The sequence below is a fragment of the Chiloscyllium plagiosum genome, chromosome 3 (assembly GCF_004010195.1).
Source record: "Chiloscyllium plagiosum isolate BGI_BamShark_2017 chromosome 3, ASM401019v2, whole genome shotgun sequence".
NCBI classification, from domain to species: Eukaryota; Metazoa; Chordata; class Chondrichthyes; order Orectolobiformes; family Hemiscylliidae; genus Chiloscyllium; species Chiloscyllium plagiosum.
The window spans coordinates 81,257,479-81,275,887 of record NC_057712.1 but is presented as its reverse complement, the minus strand read 5'-3'; the positions used below and the strand labels follow the sequence as shown (position 1 = coordinate 81,275,887).

At 37.2% G+C, this 18,409-nt stretch overlaps 1 protein-coding gene across 5 annotated transcripts in view; it reads left to right on the top strand.

The window, feature by feature from the left end:
- Positions 1 to 18,409, top strand: part of map3k7 (mitogen-activated protein kinase kinase kinase 7) — a 151,982-nt gene that overhangs the window by 61,332 nt on the left and 72,241 nt on the right. For all 5 annotated transcript variants that reach the window (XR_006310759.1, XM_043685197.1, XM_043685204.1 and 2 more), the window contains 6 exons: positions 4,902 to 5,040; positions 6,952 to 7,076; positions 8,158 to 8,286; positions 11,631 to 11,761; positions 12,253 to 12,334; positions 15,673 to 15,824. Coding sequence is in view for 4 of the 5 variants with exons in the window: in XM_043685197.1 (XP_043541132.1) it covers positions 4,902 to 5,040; positions 6,952 to 7,076; positions 8,158 to 8,286; positions 11,631 to 11,761; positions 12,253 to 12,334; positions 15,673 to 15,824 (758 nt within the window). In the remaining variant the exon portion in view is untranslated. The remainder of the gene's footprint in view (positions 1 to 4,901; positions 5,041 to 6,951; positions 7,077 to 8,157; positions 8,287 to 11,630; positions 11,762 to 12,252; positions 12,335 to 15,672; positions 15,825 to 18,409) is intronic.

Below are 18,409 nucleotides of genomic sequence, written 5' to 3'. Positions count from 1 at the left end.
CATGTCTCTCTCTCTCTCTCTCTCTGCCTCTCTCTCCCTGTCTCTGTGTCCCCGTATCTCTCGCTGTGTATGTCTGTCTCTCCCGCTTTGGCTCTCTCTCTCTCTCTCTCTCTCTCTTTTTGTGTCTCTCTCTCTCTCTCTCGCTTTGGTTGTCTCTCTCTTGCTTTGTGTCTCTCTCTCGCTCGCTCACTTTGATTTTCGCGCTCTCGCTCTCTCGCTCTCGCTCTCTCTTGCCTGCGCGCCCTGCTGCTCCCTCTCTTTGTTAGTGCCTTCAATGATTTTTTTAATGTTGTTTTTGTCTTATTCTTTTAACAATTCTGGTTTGGAGCTGTGAATTGGGAATTGAGCTGAAGAAGATTTTATGGACTGTGGTTAACAGCTTGTGTTAAAAGTGACACAGAACAGACAAGTTTTTATTTATTCATGAGATTGGGTTTGGGAATTAATTGCAAGTTGGTTCCTGATCAGAAGGTTCTACAGATGTTTTGTCACCAGGGAAGAGCATTATGTTTTAAATAGAAAGCAGCATTAAGAAGGTCATTACCTGGGAATTTGTTTATCAAGTATTTTTCGCAAGCAGATGGCAGATGTTGAATGGTAACTAGGACCTCGTGGAGGGGATGGTTAATCTGGCATGGAGTAGTCAGGGATTGAATTGGGTTTTAGAATGTATTTTTGGTGAAAAGGAATCTGGCTCTTGATGCTTCAGCATGAAAGATTAGATTAGATTAGATTACTTACAGTGTGGAAACAGGCCCTTCGGCCCAACAAGTCCACACTGACCCGCCGAAGCGCACCCACCCAGACCTAACACCTAACACTACGGGCAATTTAGCGTGGCCAATTCACCTAACCTGCACATTTTAGGACTGTGGGAGGAAACCGGAGCACCCGGAGGAAACCCACGCAGACACGGGGAGAATGTCTGCCCAAACTCCTGTGAGCTCAGAGAATAGAAAACTATATGATAAGTATCAATGCCTTTATCTAGGTGAACTGTAAAGGTGACCCTGATCAACATTTTCAGAAAATTAACCGTCTATACCTGTAGAACAAAGTATGTAAACTCACTTAGATAATCTGGACAGTTTTCTTGTTTTCTTTCATTTATCCCTTAACTGCATTTGTTTGTCTCAGTCTTGTGTGTAAGAATGAAAACAAAGGTTTTCATGTTTAAAACATAGACAAATCAGTTTAATTTTACTTTCCTGAAGTTACTACACTGTCAATAAATTCCAAAGTCTTTTGATTAAGATACAAACCAGTTTCTGGAATTGAATTTTCAGAGTCTGCGATTGGTTATTTAAAAGTCTAGTTAGGAACCGTTGGGATCAATTTTGAGAGCCTTTGAAGGTTTTCCTTTTCCTGTGTTGTGAAAATAGGGGCAGAAAGACTGAATTTGTTTGGCTGGCTGTCTCAGTGACATACATTATTTTGTCTTTAAATGTTTCCCACTGACACCATTTTATTTGCAGTAGCTGTTCCCAGTCCAGTTGAATCAAATCATAGATCTAAGTAAAATTAGCCCAGTTTAGAACTTTTATTCCTGAACCAACCTTATCCTCTTCCATAACTGCCCTCAACCTAACTATCCTAAATCTGCAAAATGCTCCTATGTATTGTTTTTTAATTCATTCACAAGATTAGAATGTTGTTAGCCAGACCAACATTTAATGCTCACCACCAATTGCCCAAAGGACAGTTAAGAGTTAGTCACATTGCTGTGGGTCTGGAGTCATATGTATACCAGACCAGGTAAGAGCAGCGGTTTCCTTCCCTAAGGGACATTCATCAACCAGGTGGGATTTTCAAACAATTGACAATGATTTCATGGTCATCATTAGACTCTTAAATCCATACTTCTATTGAATTCAAAATACAATCTACCTACGCCTCAGAATATTACCTGCGTCTCTGGATTACTAGTCTAGCAATAATATCATTACACCATCACCACCCTTACTGATACACCTTCTATTTACCTGGGCTTATTTCTGAATATTCTGTTTGTAGCTGCCCCCTTGCTTTCTGGATGCAGTTTAAGAATTTTGTTCCCCCTCTACCTTGCATGCTTAAGCTGTCCCAGTTATTTCAGTGGAGTTCCTTACTATTATTGCCTTATTATTCTTTCACTTCTCTGAAATTTGGTCGTCTTTGATTGTCTATCATCCCCCCCCCCAGTTGACTGACTATTGCGCTAAACAAATTGGTAAAGGACAAATTAAGGTCTGTTGAGTTGTTTGATTCTGGGATCAGACGTGACCAGTATAAGCATCTGCTGGGAACATAACAACATCTCCAATAAGGGAGTATCCCCTTTCTGGTCAGTTCAGACATTTGAAAATTGTAAAGAAGTTGGTACTACGTATGTGAACATCTGGCAGGCTGACTTGGCAGGTAGCCTGCAAGGGCAATGCAGTTAGCTTTATTGAGGTAATGATGTTCAGAACCAATATGAAGTTATGACCTCAGTTTTGAAGTGCTCTGTAAATTGATCTGATGTGATTGACAAAGTTTGATCAGTATTGTTAGGCGATGGCAGAGTGAAGATAACTCAAATTATTAAGGACTGTAAATTATGGAGGTTTCTAACACACCATACTTCATGAAAGTTGCCCTGCAATTTAACATGAATAATTACTATATAAAATTAGACTATTCAGTCAACCAAAATCACTATTCCAAAATATGTCGCCTTGCAAATTTGACAAGTCTTGCGTTCCCACAGTGAAGGTCCATGCCAACAATAAAATATCATAACTGGAAGAGAAAAGTGAATGGTATTACTATAGTTAAATATGTAGCATAAATTATTCAATGAAGATCTTGCCAAAGTTGGGGTCAGGACATGAAGGGGAGTAACGAGCTGAATCTTTGGGTTCTAAGCTCCAGGATAATTATCTGATCCCAACACCCTGTTGTTATTAGCTTTCTCTCCATGTCATCACCATGTGCATAGTAATGTTTTGAGATTCAGAATTGGATTACACTGGAGGGGGAAAGGTTGAGGAAGCACTGATTTAATATGTGTAAAATAGGTGAAGTTCGGTTGCAATAGCTGTTGGGACCTCAGGATTCCTCTGCATTTGCAATTACATAAACTTGTGTGTCAGTGACTCTGACTCTGTGACCTGTAAACTGGAATTAAAAGATTGTGGAATTTTGAATAAATGTGAGTTTTACACACAATAACACATTCACGTCTCCTCAATCTCACGTATCTTTTGTTTAAGTTTCAGATCGCACATCTAGCCGCACCCATGATTCTCAAATGTGAGCATACACCTCGCTTTATTGGGTGGCATTGGTAATCTGCCAGTGTTAGAACTACATTAGCAGTAGGCGTTGGAAACTGGATCAGTTTTCTAGCCTTTTAATTTAAATTCTTAAAGTATTTTTTAAAATAGGATAACCTTATTGTGTCATACTGAGTTTTCTGATTTGATTTTATACCATAGGTATAGGTCACAATTAATATTTCAAAATTTCCAGAATTACAAATTTTTAAACATGCCATTTGATAATTAAAAGTTAATGGTCCAAGAAGGAAAATATTGGTTATGTTTAACATTCACCTTGAGTCATTTGTTTACACTGACACCTGCCCATACATACCAAGTTTATGTTAGACATGTTTCCGTGAAATGGGGCCGATCTTTGAGTGTAACCTGGAGTGGGCAGAACTGGGTGTATTTTCAGATATAACACCTGTGTTTATGTCAAAGCAGACACTCCGGACTGATGAGTCCTGTACCCAATATTGCAAAAGTCTTGTTTATTGTAGATGATTTCACATGGAATAAAGTAAACTGTATAAAAGGGTTAAACGGGATAAAAACTGCGGCTTTTTCTCATCTCTCCGGGTCAATCAAGATTTTCATAGGCTTTATATTCAAACTGATCTCGTGTAAACTAACGCGGCAATCATTTATCATCGTTGTAATCTATTTCTGGTGATTCTGTCAGTTTTAAGAAACTTTAACACAAATTTTGATGCTGCTTTTGGTACAGGGGCATCTAATGACCTTCCACGTCAACATATCTATCTTTTTACGATTCTATCTAGCACTGAAAAGTGGCCTTAGTAATGACTAAACAAGATATCTCTAAGCAAATTTTTATTCAGTACTACAGCCAGGAAGAAGAAAACTCCATATTGTCATCGATTCCAGGCTTTGTGTGAAAACACCTTAATTTTACTTCAGTATTCTATATAATTAATTCAATAGATTTAAAGAAGGAATGTATAGAACCTTGTTGGCTGAACAGGTGAAGATCTGTTGTGATCGACTGATCTAAAATGAAACTCATATTATATTACCTAATCGGTTTTATTTAATACAACTGATGCATCTTTTTAGGCTTTTCAGTAAGCAATTAAGAATGTTACAGAATCATTAAAACATGGATAAACTGATTTTCTTTGAGGCTGCACCCTTTCTCTTGGTCTTCCTGCCTTTTTACCGTGTCGCTATGATGACCTCTTCAGAAAACCAAATTATCTCTTGAACATTGTTATGCTGTTTCCAAGGCATTCAATTCTGTATGTTTGAAACATCAAGCTAGTTCCATTCAGATTACAGTTGCAGTTTGGGCACTTTAAACATAAAGTTGATTATTTCTAGCAGATGCGAGTAAATAAAAAAAAATGCTGGAGAAACTCCAATCTGGCATCATCTGTGGTGAGACAGAGAAAATGCTTTGAGTCCAGTATGACTCTTCAAAACACATTTGATCCCCTCTATTTTGAGACAATTGCTCTTAATTGTTGTGAACTTCATTTGATAGATGTACATTGTTGGTAAATTTAAGCCATGTTAAAATACTAACCGAGAATTGTCAAATACTTAAATAGACCATCTTTTAATAATGTCTGTTAAAGAGCTGTTGTTGATTGACAGTGCTACATGGGGCCGAGCCCCTACCGTTCTACACTGCAGCCCACGCAATGAATTGGTGTTTACAATGTGCACAAGGAGTGGCATACCTACATGGCATGAAACCCAAGGCTTTAATCCACAGGGACCTGAAACCACCAAAGTAAGTGATTTGTTAATAACATTGTTATCGAGTGCAGCATACACATGATTTATAAAAGATGAAAAATAATAGCATTTGAAATTGGGATTGAGGTGTATTAGATTGAGATTAACACTATGTCCTATACCAATCCTACATACCAATCCAGATTCATCTGAAAGAGCAAAGATAAGCCCTTGCTGCCCCTCTTATTAAGCAACTATTGCTTTAAATCTTTGACCTTACCTCTGGCATTCTTGCTGCAAAGATCCAACTGCTTTGCCATTTCTAATTTTCATCTTCATTAACCAATAAACGTTGTCCTACACACACTTCCTCAAGTTAGGTCTTATTCTGTGTCTTTCTCCAGTTTCCTGCTTATCTCCCCCCATTCCATCTTGAGTTAATTTTGTCCCATTTGTCTGCTGGTGCTGGTAATGGAAATGGTTCCCTGTTCTTTTGTACTGCTTCCATTCCTTTCAAAACCTTTGTCATCACGCCTGTTTTCAAAACAAAAAGCACCTTTAGATCTCTGTCTTGCAAAGATCTGATCTCTTTTTCTCCCACGTGCATTTTTCTTTTCAAGTCCTTGAACATCTCCCTTCTCAGACTAACATTGGTCTCTCACACACACACGCATATCTCAAAGCACTTTACTGGATGTTGAGTGAAAGAAGTAAAATGAAACCAGAAGGTTAAATTGTTACTGTGGACAAAGGAATAAGGATTAGTTGGGGAGATAATGGTTGTTAGGAGGTTAATGGAAACGCGTTAGGTCTTGAAATTGGTACAGGGAATAGGATATATATGAAGAGAATACTTGAATTAAAATGGGTGAGGTTGTGAACCACTTCATTCTAAATGTGTTGTCATTTATGAAGTGTAAATTATTCTAGGAGAGCATTGGGCAAATCCAAGATGATGAGCTGGTTTAGAGTTCCCCCGATAAAGGTAGGACAGAAATGTAATGTTGAAGTTGGGGAAAAAATTAGCTCTTGGCAATGTAAAAGACTGAAGTATGTAATTTGTTATCTGGAATTATCTATAAACTTATATGGAATGTGTCTTTTAAATTCACTGGAACACTTTTCGGGTGAAACTAATTTTCCACTCCTAATTTCATTAGTTAACCTGACAATATTTTTGCCTCAAAAGAAAGCATTGAGATCACCTTTTACTTTCTCCGATTTAAGTATGTAATCAAAATTGACAGTCCTGTGTACTAATGAAGTGGCACTGCGTTGTTTGAGGGGATATCCTTCTAATTGGAATTTAAATATCTGCCTGTTCTGATACTTAGTGGGCAGAAATGATTCCATTGTTATGAAAAAGAAGAATTGACCCTTGCGCTGATCAAAAACATTCATCAGACTTTTGTTTATGGGATTTTGCAGTGTACAATTTGTTGCCACATTTGTCAATTTAACTGTGACTTTGTTTCTGTCTGACTTCATAGAAACCATACAGTGCAGAATGAGGCCATTTGGCCCATCAAGTCTGCAATGACCCTCCGAAGAGCATCCCACCCAGACCCAGACTCCCCAAAACTGCACATTTACCACAGCTAACTCATTATAGCCTGCACATGCCTGGACACTACAGGGCAATTTATCACGGCCAATCCATCTAATCTGCAGATCTTTGGATTGTGGGAGGAAACCTTTGCAGACACTAAGAACATGCAAACTCCAAAGCTGAAATTGAACCTGAGTCCCTGGTGCTCTGAGGCAGCAATGCTAACCACTGAGCCACCATGCTACCCATTTATTATACATTAATTCATTTGAGATCCTCAATAAAACATTGTCTTTTTAATGTTTATCGTTTCACGAAATATACTTCCCTTGTTTTGTTTTCTTGATTAATCAAGCACATGTTGTGCACCCCAGTATACAATGCTGATATTTCCAGTCCTGTGTTTTCCTATGACAGCTTGCTGCTGGTTGCTGGTGGGACAGTTCTGAAAATCTGTGATTTCGGCACAGCATGTGATATTCAAACTCACATGACCAACAACAAGGGAAGTGCTGCTTGGATGGCCCCAGAGGTTTTTGAAGGTGAGGGATTGACATTGAAATTTGTTCAGACTTAATGATGCAGTGACTTAACGATCTCAATGCTCTTTTAAACCAAAATCACCAACCTTCATCCTTGGGCTCTGCTGAGTCAACTGATTTCAACGAAGATAGGGAAATTGCCCTCAGGGTTCCAGGTAGGCAGACAGATAAGAATAAATTGGATTTTCCACCACTAGCAGGTTTCAGTAAGTTCAGCAAAGAAAGCATCCCTAAATGAATATTGCACTGTTTGGTTGCAAAAATACATATATACATATGTCCATGCATACCAGCTACTCAATTCACTTCTAATCCAGACAAATTTAGTATTCGATCTGATATTGGATTCTCCACAAACTAATTCTGCAGACGAATTAATTCTGCAGACGAAACTATGTTGCTGCAGTCTATTGGGACAGAATAATGTGAATCATGGGCAATTCAGTCAATTTAATTGATTTGTTGAGAGAGCATATTTTTTGTAAAAAGTCTCATTTGAAATTTTGAAAACTAATTAATGCAAAGAATTAAAAGTAGGTTCTAGAATTAAGGCTGAATTGAAGTCTAAGGGTATTCTAACAGTGAAGTCTTTCTATTTCTTTCTTGATCTAGGTAGGTTCTTGGCCCCAAAAATTAGTATAGCTTTAGTACCTTTGCAAAGTGGAAATTTCCTAACACTGATGCTGGATTAATCATGTAAGCTGGTGCTAATTCTGCTGATGTGCATAAATTCGCATTTAAGAAGAAGTGCTGAATACCAACTCAATTTTTTTTGACTGGACATGAACCCTGGTACTGCCAATAGTAAACAGTTGGATCATCTTTCAATTTTCCAACAGTAACAGCCCACCTCTGATTCAGCAGAAAAGGTATTTTTTGAAAATCCTTTTCAAGTTGAACTTTCAGACTAAAACTGAGTCAATTGTGCAGAATTGATAGGGTCAGAATTTTTACTGTATTTTGGTAGTGCTGAAATGCTCTCTTTATTTGTGAATTAATGAATCTATTAAACTTGAGGTAATGTTTAATTTAATCTGGTTCTATTGTGATGTCACAGTAACTTGTTGAACTTCTGTAACAGGTAGTAATTATAGTGAAAAGTGCGATGTCTTCAGCTGGGGTATCATTCTTTGGGAAGTAATAACACGGCGAAAACCTTTTGATGAAATTGGTGGCCCCGCTTTTCGCATCATGTGGGCTGTTCATAATGGTAAGATCGTGTTTTTCTAATTGGCATTAATATTGTTATTTTGAGTTTGGAATCCTCATCCATTCTGATAGCAACTGGTATTCTTGGATCTGTATTATTGGGAAATGATAAAATTAACTTAAACTTAATTAAATTTCATTTAAAGTTTTGAATTTGGCAAAATAATTGACTGCCTAAGTTATAAGCTTGTGTAGTGTTTTTCATGATCTCAGCATGCTCAAAATCCATCAAAGCTTGTCATCACTGTTGTGATGTTAGAAACAAAACAGCCAAGTTATACACCTTAAGGTTCCACAGCAGCAGTCAGGAAACGACTAGATACTGTGTTTTAGTGATGGTGTTTGAGAGTGATTGATCAGGACACCAGAGGGCGCTCCTCTAATCTTTACCAACAAAAAAAAATTGTTGGATCTTTTACATCCATCTGAAAGGGCAGGTGGGACCTCCGTTCAAAGTTCTGTGTGAAAGTGGAGTCCACCAGCAATGTGGCACTCCCTCAATTGCACTGAAGTGTCAACCTAGATTATTTGCTCCAGCCCATGGGGTGGGACTTGATCCCTAGCCTTACGACTCTGAGCTAATAGTGTTATCAGTGAGGCAAGACTGACAGTTTCTTCCTTGTGTAATTTTTTTATAATGGATGCAATAGGTTTTTTGAGGCTTGACAGTTAATTTTGCAAGGCAAGGAAGAAATGTGCCATGCCAAGTCCGTATTTCCAATCACCAAAGTCCATGCATCCTGAAATGACATGACATGACCTTTTTCATTGGAGAAAAGGAGGAGGAGAGGGGACCTAATTGAGATATACAAGATAATGAGAGGCCTAGATAGAGTCGATAGCCAGGGACTATTTCCCAGGGCAGAAATGGCTAACACGAAGGGTCATAGTTTTAAACTGGTTGGAAAGTATAGAGGGGATGTCAGAGGCAGGTTCTTTACACAGAGAGTTGTGAGAGCATGGAATGCGTTGCCAGCAGCAGTTGTGGAATCAGGTCATTGGGGACATTTAAGAGGCTGCTGGACATGCATATGGTCACAGAAATTTGAGAGTGCATACATGAGGGTCAATGGTCGGCACAACATCGTGGGCTGAAGGCCCTGTTCTGTGCTGCACTGTTCTATGTTCTACCTATATTCTATGACATCCTTTGAGCAGGTAATGAACTACCATTAAAGTTTCACATTGTTTTAGGATTCCAGTATTTCTGCAGTTCTACCAGGTAGTCTGTTTACAATTTGGCATCTATTTAACATTTTAAATTTCCTTTGCCCTGATAGCAACTGAATAAGAATTCACTTTAAATCATAAACAAAAGATTTTGCTGTTATATTCCCTGGCCAGCCCTTTTAAAATATTTTATACGTTCATTGTTTTGTCTGACAAAGATACGGAATGTTTTAAGAATGAATGATAGGCTTACTAATTTCAATCATGAACTCTCAAGATTGGAATCAGTATTATTTGATTTGATTTTGATTTTCTTCATCAAGTTTACTAGTTGCCAAAGGGATATCTCGGGGTCTGAACTTGTTTCCAAAGCTCTATTTTCTTTGAGAAAAGGGATGATAAAACTTTATGCCTCTCAATATCACTACAAAAGATTTCAGAACTGAAACTCTAGCTCAACTTTTGCCCATGGTTTCCCCATAGAAGGTCTCCATTCTGATCTGGAGTTCAGGAAAGGAGAGAATTGTCTCCATTCTGATCTGGAGTTCAGGAAAGGAGAGAATTGGAGGCATATGCAGACATACTAATCTTGCCACTTATAGTGTGGCCAGTTAGATTGTGGCACCAGCACTGATTTGAATGCAAATTAACTCTCAATTCACAGCTGTTTGTGGCACGTTTAAAAGTAGTCGAACAAAAGATAAACGATAAGTTGTATTGAAATATCGTAATTGTATCTTCAAACTTGCTCAGTGCATTTATACAATTGAAATTTTAAGTTACAATAACATTATATTTCTATTCATTTGATCAGAAGTTTAAATCCTTTAAGATGTCTTTAGAAATACACTGACATTTAGAAGTAGAAACACATTCTATTTTGTTCTGTACTTAGGCCAAGGCTCTGATGTACATGACAATTGCTTATTGTCATTGTGAAGCTAAACTGCTTTGCACCGAAAACTGCAGTTGTAACAATTATATTTAAAAACCATAAAATTGTCTTCTACTTGGACAAAAAATTAAGTTTGTTATTAGGTATGAAAATCAATTGCATCTTGCTTGCTGAACAGGTTGGAGGGGTGGAAAAGCTTACTTTGAGTTAATTTGTGACCAATTGAAATTTTGAGATATTGTTACAAAATGTACTGCAAGTTAGATTTAAGCAATTCTGTAGTAGTTAATGGTATATTTCAAAGCAACATGAGTACTTTTGTCAAAAAATTACTTCGAGTATTTTATAAATATGCTGCTGTACTTGTATTTCGTTGACAAAAATTTGCATTGCAGTAAAAAATATGTAGCCTTCTTTGGTAAAAGATTGCAGTCAAAATTTTTTTGAATGGAGAAAGAAGTCCTGAGAAGAAAAGTTTTTTTTGAAGTCTGATATATAAAACTAAACTAAATGTGTAAAGCATCACTTCAATTAAAAGTTGTGATTAAAACAAAAAGAATGATTGATAATCATTTATTCAATTTTTAACAAAGACTGTCTCCCTACTGGAAGTGCTTCATTATTAGGAGTGCTTCTTTACTGGGAGTATTTTGTCAAAATTGTCAGCATATTTATCAAAAATGAGAAACATTCATTAGTATGTAGTTTTAAGTTCTTCTACAATAATGTTTTCATTTACTGTAGACGGGGATGAAGAAGATTGCTTAAAGATCAGTATTTTATTGATAAGTCAGCTGATTTTAAAACAGCATAACTGCATAACTACCTAATTATGTCAGGTTCAGTTTTATTTTGTATTCACATGAAACTTGAGTATGGGAAACTTGCTACCAGATGTTGTGATTGAAAGAAATAACACAGCTGTATTGAAGGGGAATCTGGATATATGAATGAGAGAAAATGGAATAAAAGGATGTATTTATAGGCAAAGAAAAGTAGTATCAGAGGATGCATCTGGGGAACATAACAACTAAATCTAGGGAAATTATCCTAACTCTTCTATTCATTCCTTTCCTTTCTCACCCAATTTCCCCTTGAAAAATTGTTGAACTTCTGAATTGAGAAGTTGGAATGAGGCATGATTTCTTACAATCTTTATTCATTGGAATTAGTACTTTGATCCTGGGATAGAATTTTAGATTTGTAAAATTGATCAAATAATAAAATGTACCTGAAGTTAATTAGGATATTTCAGATTGGCTCCATCCATGTTGTTGTAGGTACTCGACCACCTCTAATCAAAAATCTGCCTAAACCTATTGAGAGTCTAATGACTCGCTGTTGGTCGAAAGATCCTGCACAACGCCCCTCAATGGAAGAGATAGTAAGGATAATGACTCATTTAATGAAGGTAAGTTTCAATGTTTAATACTTTGTGCTGATGAGATTCTAATAACATTGTTCAAGCATACCTGACGGCCTACTTTTGCACTTATTTGCAATTTTGTTGTTAATAAATGAGTTGATTCATTGAAGAGCATAGGAATAGGAGTTCTAAATGTTTGCATAAGTAAAATGCTCACTCAGGAGTGAAGTGTGTATCCATAATTTTCAGACTAAAGATGCCACCAACTGAGCTAAATTATTCCATTTAGTAAACTTTCTGCTGTTTTAAAAAAAAATTGAATGGTGGCACACTTCAGTCTTCAGGTGATAATTGAAATTTCCTTTATATTGTTTACAAAACTGACCCTGAATAAGTCAGGGTCAAGGTATCTGTGACCATATATATCACAGCTCTTGTATTTCTGAATCCTGTTCTGTGCATCAACGTATTGATTGTGATAGACTTGTGATCATGTTACCCAAATCTGCAGTCTGCTGTAATTTTTTTGTGTTCAGTATTTTCCAGGAGCAGAAGAACCTCTTCAATACCCATGCCACTACTCAGATGTGAGCCAAAGTAACTCTGCTACGAGCACAGGTATGAAACAACAATACCTTAATCTGAAAGGGCAAAGCAGGAGAGATTTCTTTAACTGTTTGTCAAAAGGAGATGCAACTGCAAGAATTGAGAAGCTATTGACATTGGAGAAATGCAACTTGTGATGGAAATTCACTACCATCAACCATCCCCTGTAATGTAAAGGACCTGATGTTTAAAGATTTTTTTCATGTCTCACGTGTTGATATAGTTGAGTGTCTTTTCAAAAGGTTAAACCCGGAGGGTCAATTTCTTCTCTTTTAAGGGGGTGGAGCTCGTGGGTTTGTGTCCTACCTTAATCCTTAATTCTTGGATCCTAGTTTAAGAACTGTAGCACCAGCTAAAGAAAACCTGCAAGAATATTGCACAAAGATTGCAATATTTGTTTGATCATTGCACCCCAAACTTGCTTTATGAGAATTAATGTCACAAAGAGATGTTTTATGAATGGTGGTTAAGAAAGTATAAAGGGTACTTGCCTTTATTAGCTAATGCTTAGAATACGAAGACTAGGTGGTTATGTGGGATCTGTATAAAATGTAGTTTGGCTACAACTGCAATAAGGTGTGCAGTTCTCGTGACTGCATGATAAGAAGTATGTAATTGCACTAGAGAAGGTGCAGAGGAGTTTACAAGGGTACTACCTGATCTAGAGGGTCCAAGTTATCTGGAAAGATTAGATAAGTTGGGCTGTTTTTTTTTTTTTGCAGCAGCAAATGTTGAGTGGGACCTCAGAGATGTATAAAATTATGAAGGATATGGATAGGCTGCATATTTTCCATTAGTAGAGGTCATAATCAGGGGTCATCGATTTAAGATAACAGAAGAAACATTTTCACCTAGAAGGTGGTAGGAATTAGAATTCACTGCTTTGAAAAGCTGATTGAGTTGATACCTTTTGGAACGTTTAGGCAGTATTAATTATTCAATTGCATTGCCATAGCCTCCATGGCTATAGAGCAAAAGTTGAAAAATGGAATTTGTGTAGTCAGATTTTGTTGACTACAATGTGCCAAACGGTGGCCTCCTATGCTGTTAAATTTTAGACTCAAGAGTCTAAAATTCTGGTAGCTGCGCTATCGACTTGATCAAGACAACAAGCTGGACTAAAAACCCATGTTCTAGTAACTCTGGTCAACAAACAATTAGCCAATATTGATCTTCCATCTAAAAGAATCAATAATCCAACATAGAAGTATTGTACAGACAGTAACAAATGAAGCTTTAAAATTCATTGGTAAAATTTCTGAATTGAAACGAACTAAAAGCCTATTCCTAGCATGAGTGTTGAATTATGTTTTGTGAAAGTTGCTGAGTTGGAGTAGCTTTTGTACTTTGAAGTATATTTGATTTAAGGAGCAAAGTATAGACATTTTCTCCACAGCCTGCTAAACCAGGCTGGGGTATTTGATCATTGAATTGATTTGGTAGCTGGGGTGTAGGTGGTGGAGAAGACATGTAGTCAGGCATGCTTTATTGATAAAATCTACTGATGCTGCATGGAAGGAGGTCTTGGCCCAGTACACCTAAGCTGAACTTATTATAAGTACGCATTATTGTCTTAACATGAGGCATAGTGCAGTATTTGAATGCCGATGGCTCTATCACATCTATCTGCTTGTAATTATTTAATCCCTGTTGTTTATCGTCTTGCAGGTTTACTGTAGTTTTGTTTTCTTGACATTATATCATTAATGAGGATTAAGAAATATACTGCATACAAGTATGTTTGCTGTAATAAATTTTCATAACAATAAGTTATATTAAATGAATATTTCATACTGGCTGGGTAATGAGATAACAGGACAAATGTCCAATAACTTGTTCAGAGGTAAACTTTAAGGAGCATTTTAAAGGAAGAAAGCAAGTTAGAGAAGCAGAGTGGGTTAAGAAGGAATGTTAGAGCTTGGAGACCTAGTTACTGAAGGCATGGCCATTGGGGTTTTTCAAAAGGTCATAAATAGAGGAACGCAGGTCTCTCAAACATGGTAGATTTGGAGGAGATTGTGGGAATCTGAAGGTGAAACAATGGAGGAATTTCAAAGTAATACTGAGAACTTTAAAATTAAGGTGTTACTTAACCAGGTGTGATGAATTAAATTTCACTGAATTTGGAACAGGTAAAAGAGTTTTGAGTTTTGTCAATTCTATGTAGAAAGAGGAGACAAACCAGGAGTACAATGGAATCATCAAATCTAAAATTTTTTTTTTGGCTTCTGTTCCATTTTCTTTTGTGGGAAATATATAGTTTATTGAAAACATTTTAAGCAAATTGAAATGGAATAAATAGTGTAACCCTTTCCTTCAGCTGCTTAATCCTTTGAACTACCAGTAGAGCATAAGGATGGGACTATACAATGTGATCATGAATTCCAGAATTCTAAGGTTTTGGTATCTAACAAGCACTTTTTAACTTTAAATTTTCTTGAAGTGCAAGAGCTTGAACCTTTCTAATTATGTATTTAAAACAATCCTGAAACAATTTGGTACTTTACCAGATTTTAAGTGCATTTTTTAACTACTACATTGTCTGAATATATTTGCCAAAATACAGTTCCCATTGACCCTGTGAACCATTTCCAATTCTTTTAAGTAGTCAATCTTTGTGCATAAGCACAAAGCTTTAACAGTGGAGTCCAGTTGCAATGCAACCTTGATTCATCCTCTGTCCCCTTCTTCCCTCACTCCTACTTCACTAAATCCACACTGTTCCCCACGAAATGTTGACTGTCACAACTTAACTACAGAACAAATCTAATTGATTATGCTCAGATCTCTCTGTGTTAGACATGTTACCACCTTGTACATATGTTCACCCATCATTTTATATAGAAAGCTAAATTGACATGATATTAAGTAAGGTAAATTTGCAACGGACTCATACAATCCTCATGATATTTAACACATTTTATGCTATAGTCCAAATTAACAAAAAGCTATAATATCATTTAATGTAACACCATTTTGATTATAAATGCTACTAATGGAATTCTGATTGTGTTAATGAGGAATACAATGAAAGATTTATGTCAACATAGTTCAGTTGTCTGTCTTTATTTGGTTCTGCCTCAGCTTATATTAATTCAGTTGCCCTTTGAAAACGTTTGTCTCGGATAATGCATAAGGCAATTCGGAAGTGCTTTACTGTTGTGATTTGTGATCATTGCCTAATTTTGGAAGATGAAATAAATGCTTTGCTTTCTTTTAATCTCTGCTCCCCCATCCACTTAAACACGTAACATTAAATGCTTTTGAGTGATTTTGTAACTTTGAACTGCTTTGCAGTTGCATAATAAAGTCTATTTAGAATGCTATAAATTGTACTGTTTGTTTGCTAGGATCTTTCTTGGAAATTACCTCTACAAATACCAGTAACAAAAGTGATGCTTGTGTAGAACCTAGTGACTTACATGCAAATGCTACCAATGACACAATTAAGCGTTTGGAATCGAAGCTGGCTCAGCAGCTTAAACTCCAGCCCAAACAGACGGTGAGTAAATTGCTCTGATCAAGACTTTGTTTTACTTAAATTGGCAAGCATTTATTTAAAAGAAATTCTTAACCATAAGCAGCACTTTTTTATTTTGCTCTGAATATACACTAAAGCGCCAAAGTTTTATTCTTATTTTTTCTCTGCAGGGATGCTATTTACATAGACTCAGTGCATACATTCTCAGGGAGTATATTGAGCCAATCGAAGACTCTTGTTAGGTTAGTGAATTAGAAGCATTTCTGCACTTTTCTAAGTTCCTCATCATCCAAGAGTCGCAGGTAGACAGTCAAGCTACTTCTAGACAGTGATACTTTATTTTTTGATTCCTATATCTATTATTGTGGTAAATATTATATTACAGCATGAGCAACAAGCTTAATCTTAATTGTAACAAGGATGAGTTCTAAAAGGGATTGGCAAAATTTAAAATTTATTAGTTGACTTTAATTGAAGAAGACAATAATATACCAATATTTGCAGTAGTGAGGATTTTCTGCAGAAACTACATTATTTCAAGGAAGTATAGTCAGCTTGCTTGATTGTCTTTGGAACTAAGGAGAAAATTTCCAGATTTATTTCCTTTCCCTTAATTGGTTACATTTTGACTTTTCCCTTTTTGGCCAATCCCAAGAGATTGCAACAGGAAACCAAGTTTCCTATTAGGGGTTTTTTGGTGATACGAAATGTCAAACTGTCTTGGAGCAGAATTATTCATGCATTATGCAACATGAACAAACTTGTTGAGATTTTTCTATGCATGATTGCATGTTCTTTTTAAAACAAAAAGTAAAACATTGGTTAAAAGAAAACATACCTTCAAATAATGTTGCGAATCAAAAGTGAAATAACAATGTTAGGGTGTTTTAGAGTCATAGAGTTGTACAGCATGGAAACAGGCCCTTCAGTTCAACTCATCCATGGTGACTAGAAATCCTAAATTAATCTAGTCCCATTTGCTAGCATTTGGCCCATAACCCTTCTGAACACTTCCTATTTATGTATCCTTCCAGATTTTAAATGTTTTAATTATACCTCCCTCCACCACTTCCTCATTCCAAACACTCAACATGAAAATGTTGCCCCTTGAGTCCTTTTGAATCTATCTTCCTTCACCTTAAACCGATGGCCTCTAGTTTTGGACATCCCTATCCTGGGGAAAAGACAGTGTCTAGTCACCCTATCCATTCCCTCATGATTTTCTAAAACGTCTATAAGGTCACCCCTTAATCTCTGATGCACCTGTACTGAGATACAGGCCTTACTAGGCTAGACAGGATTAAGGTTCACAAGGACGAGGTGTTTGCAATTCTGGAAAGTGTGCAAAATAGTTAAGTCCCCTCAGCTGGGTGGGATTTATCCTAGGATGTTCTAGGAAGCCAGGGAGGAGATTGCAGAGCCTTTGGTTTTGATCTTTATGTCATCATTGCCTACAGGAATAGTGTCAGAAGACTGGAGGATAGCAAATGTTGTCCCCTTGTTCAAGAAGGTGAAAAAAGATAACCCTGGTAATTATAGACCAGTGAACCTTACTTTGGTTGGAAGCGGTTGTAAGAGATTGAGTTTATAATCATCTCGAGAGGAAGAAGTTGATTAGGGATAGTCAACACAATTTAGTGAAGGGTAGGTCATACCTCTCAAACCTCATTGAGTTATTTGAGATGGTGACCTGATGAGGGTAAAGCTGTTGATGTGGTGTGTGTGTGGATTTCAGTGAAGCGTTTGATAAGGCTCCCCATAGTAGGTTATTGCAAAAAATACAGAAGCATGGGATTGAGGGTGATTTAGATCAGAAATTGGCTAGCTGAAAGAAGGTGGTGATTGATGGGAAATGTTTATCCTAGAATTCAGTTCGTGGTGTACTGCAAGGAGCTGTTTTGGGTCCACTGCTATTTGTCATTTTTCTAAATGTTGTGGTTCTGTTCGCCGAGCTGGGAATTTGTGTTGCAGACATTTCGTCCCCTGTCTAGGTGACATCCTTAGTGCTTGGGAGCCTCCTGTGAAGCACTTCTGTGATGTTTCCTCCAGCATTTATAGTGATTTGTATCTGCCGCTTCCGGTTGTCAGTTCCAGTTGTTGGCTGCAGTGGCTGGTATATTGGGTCCAGGTCGATGTGCTTATTGATTGAATCTGTGGATGAGTGCCATGCCTCTAGGAATTCCCTGGCTGTTCTCTGTTTGGCTTGTCCTATAATAGTAGTGTTGTCCCAGTCGAACTCATGTTGCTTATCATCTGAATGTGTGGCTAATAAGGATAGCTGGTCGTGTCATTTTATGGCTAGTTGGTGTTCATGGATGTGGATCATTAGCTGTCTTCCTGTTTGTCCTAAGTAGTGTTTTGTGCAGTCCTTGCATGGGATTTTGTACACTACATTGGTTTTGCTCATGCTGGGTATCGGGTCCTTCGTCCTGGTGAGTTGTTGTCTGAGAGTGGCTGTTGGTTTGTGTGCTGTTATGAGTCCTAGTGGTAGCAATAGTCTGGCTGTTAGTTCGGAAATGCTCTTGATGTATAGTAGTGTGGCTAGTCCTTTGGGTTGCGGCATGTCCTCGTTCCGTTGTCTTTCCCTTAGGCATCTGTGGATGAAA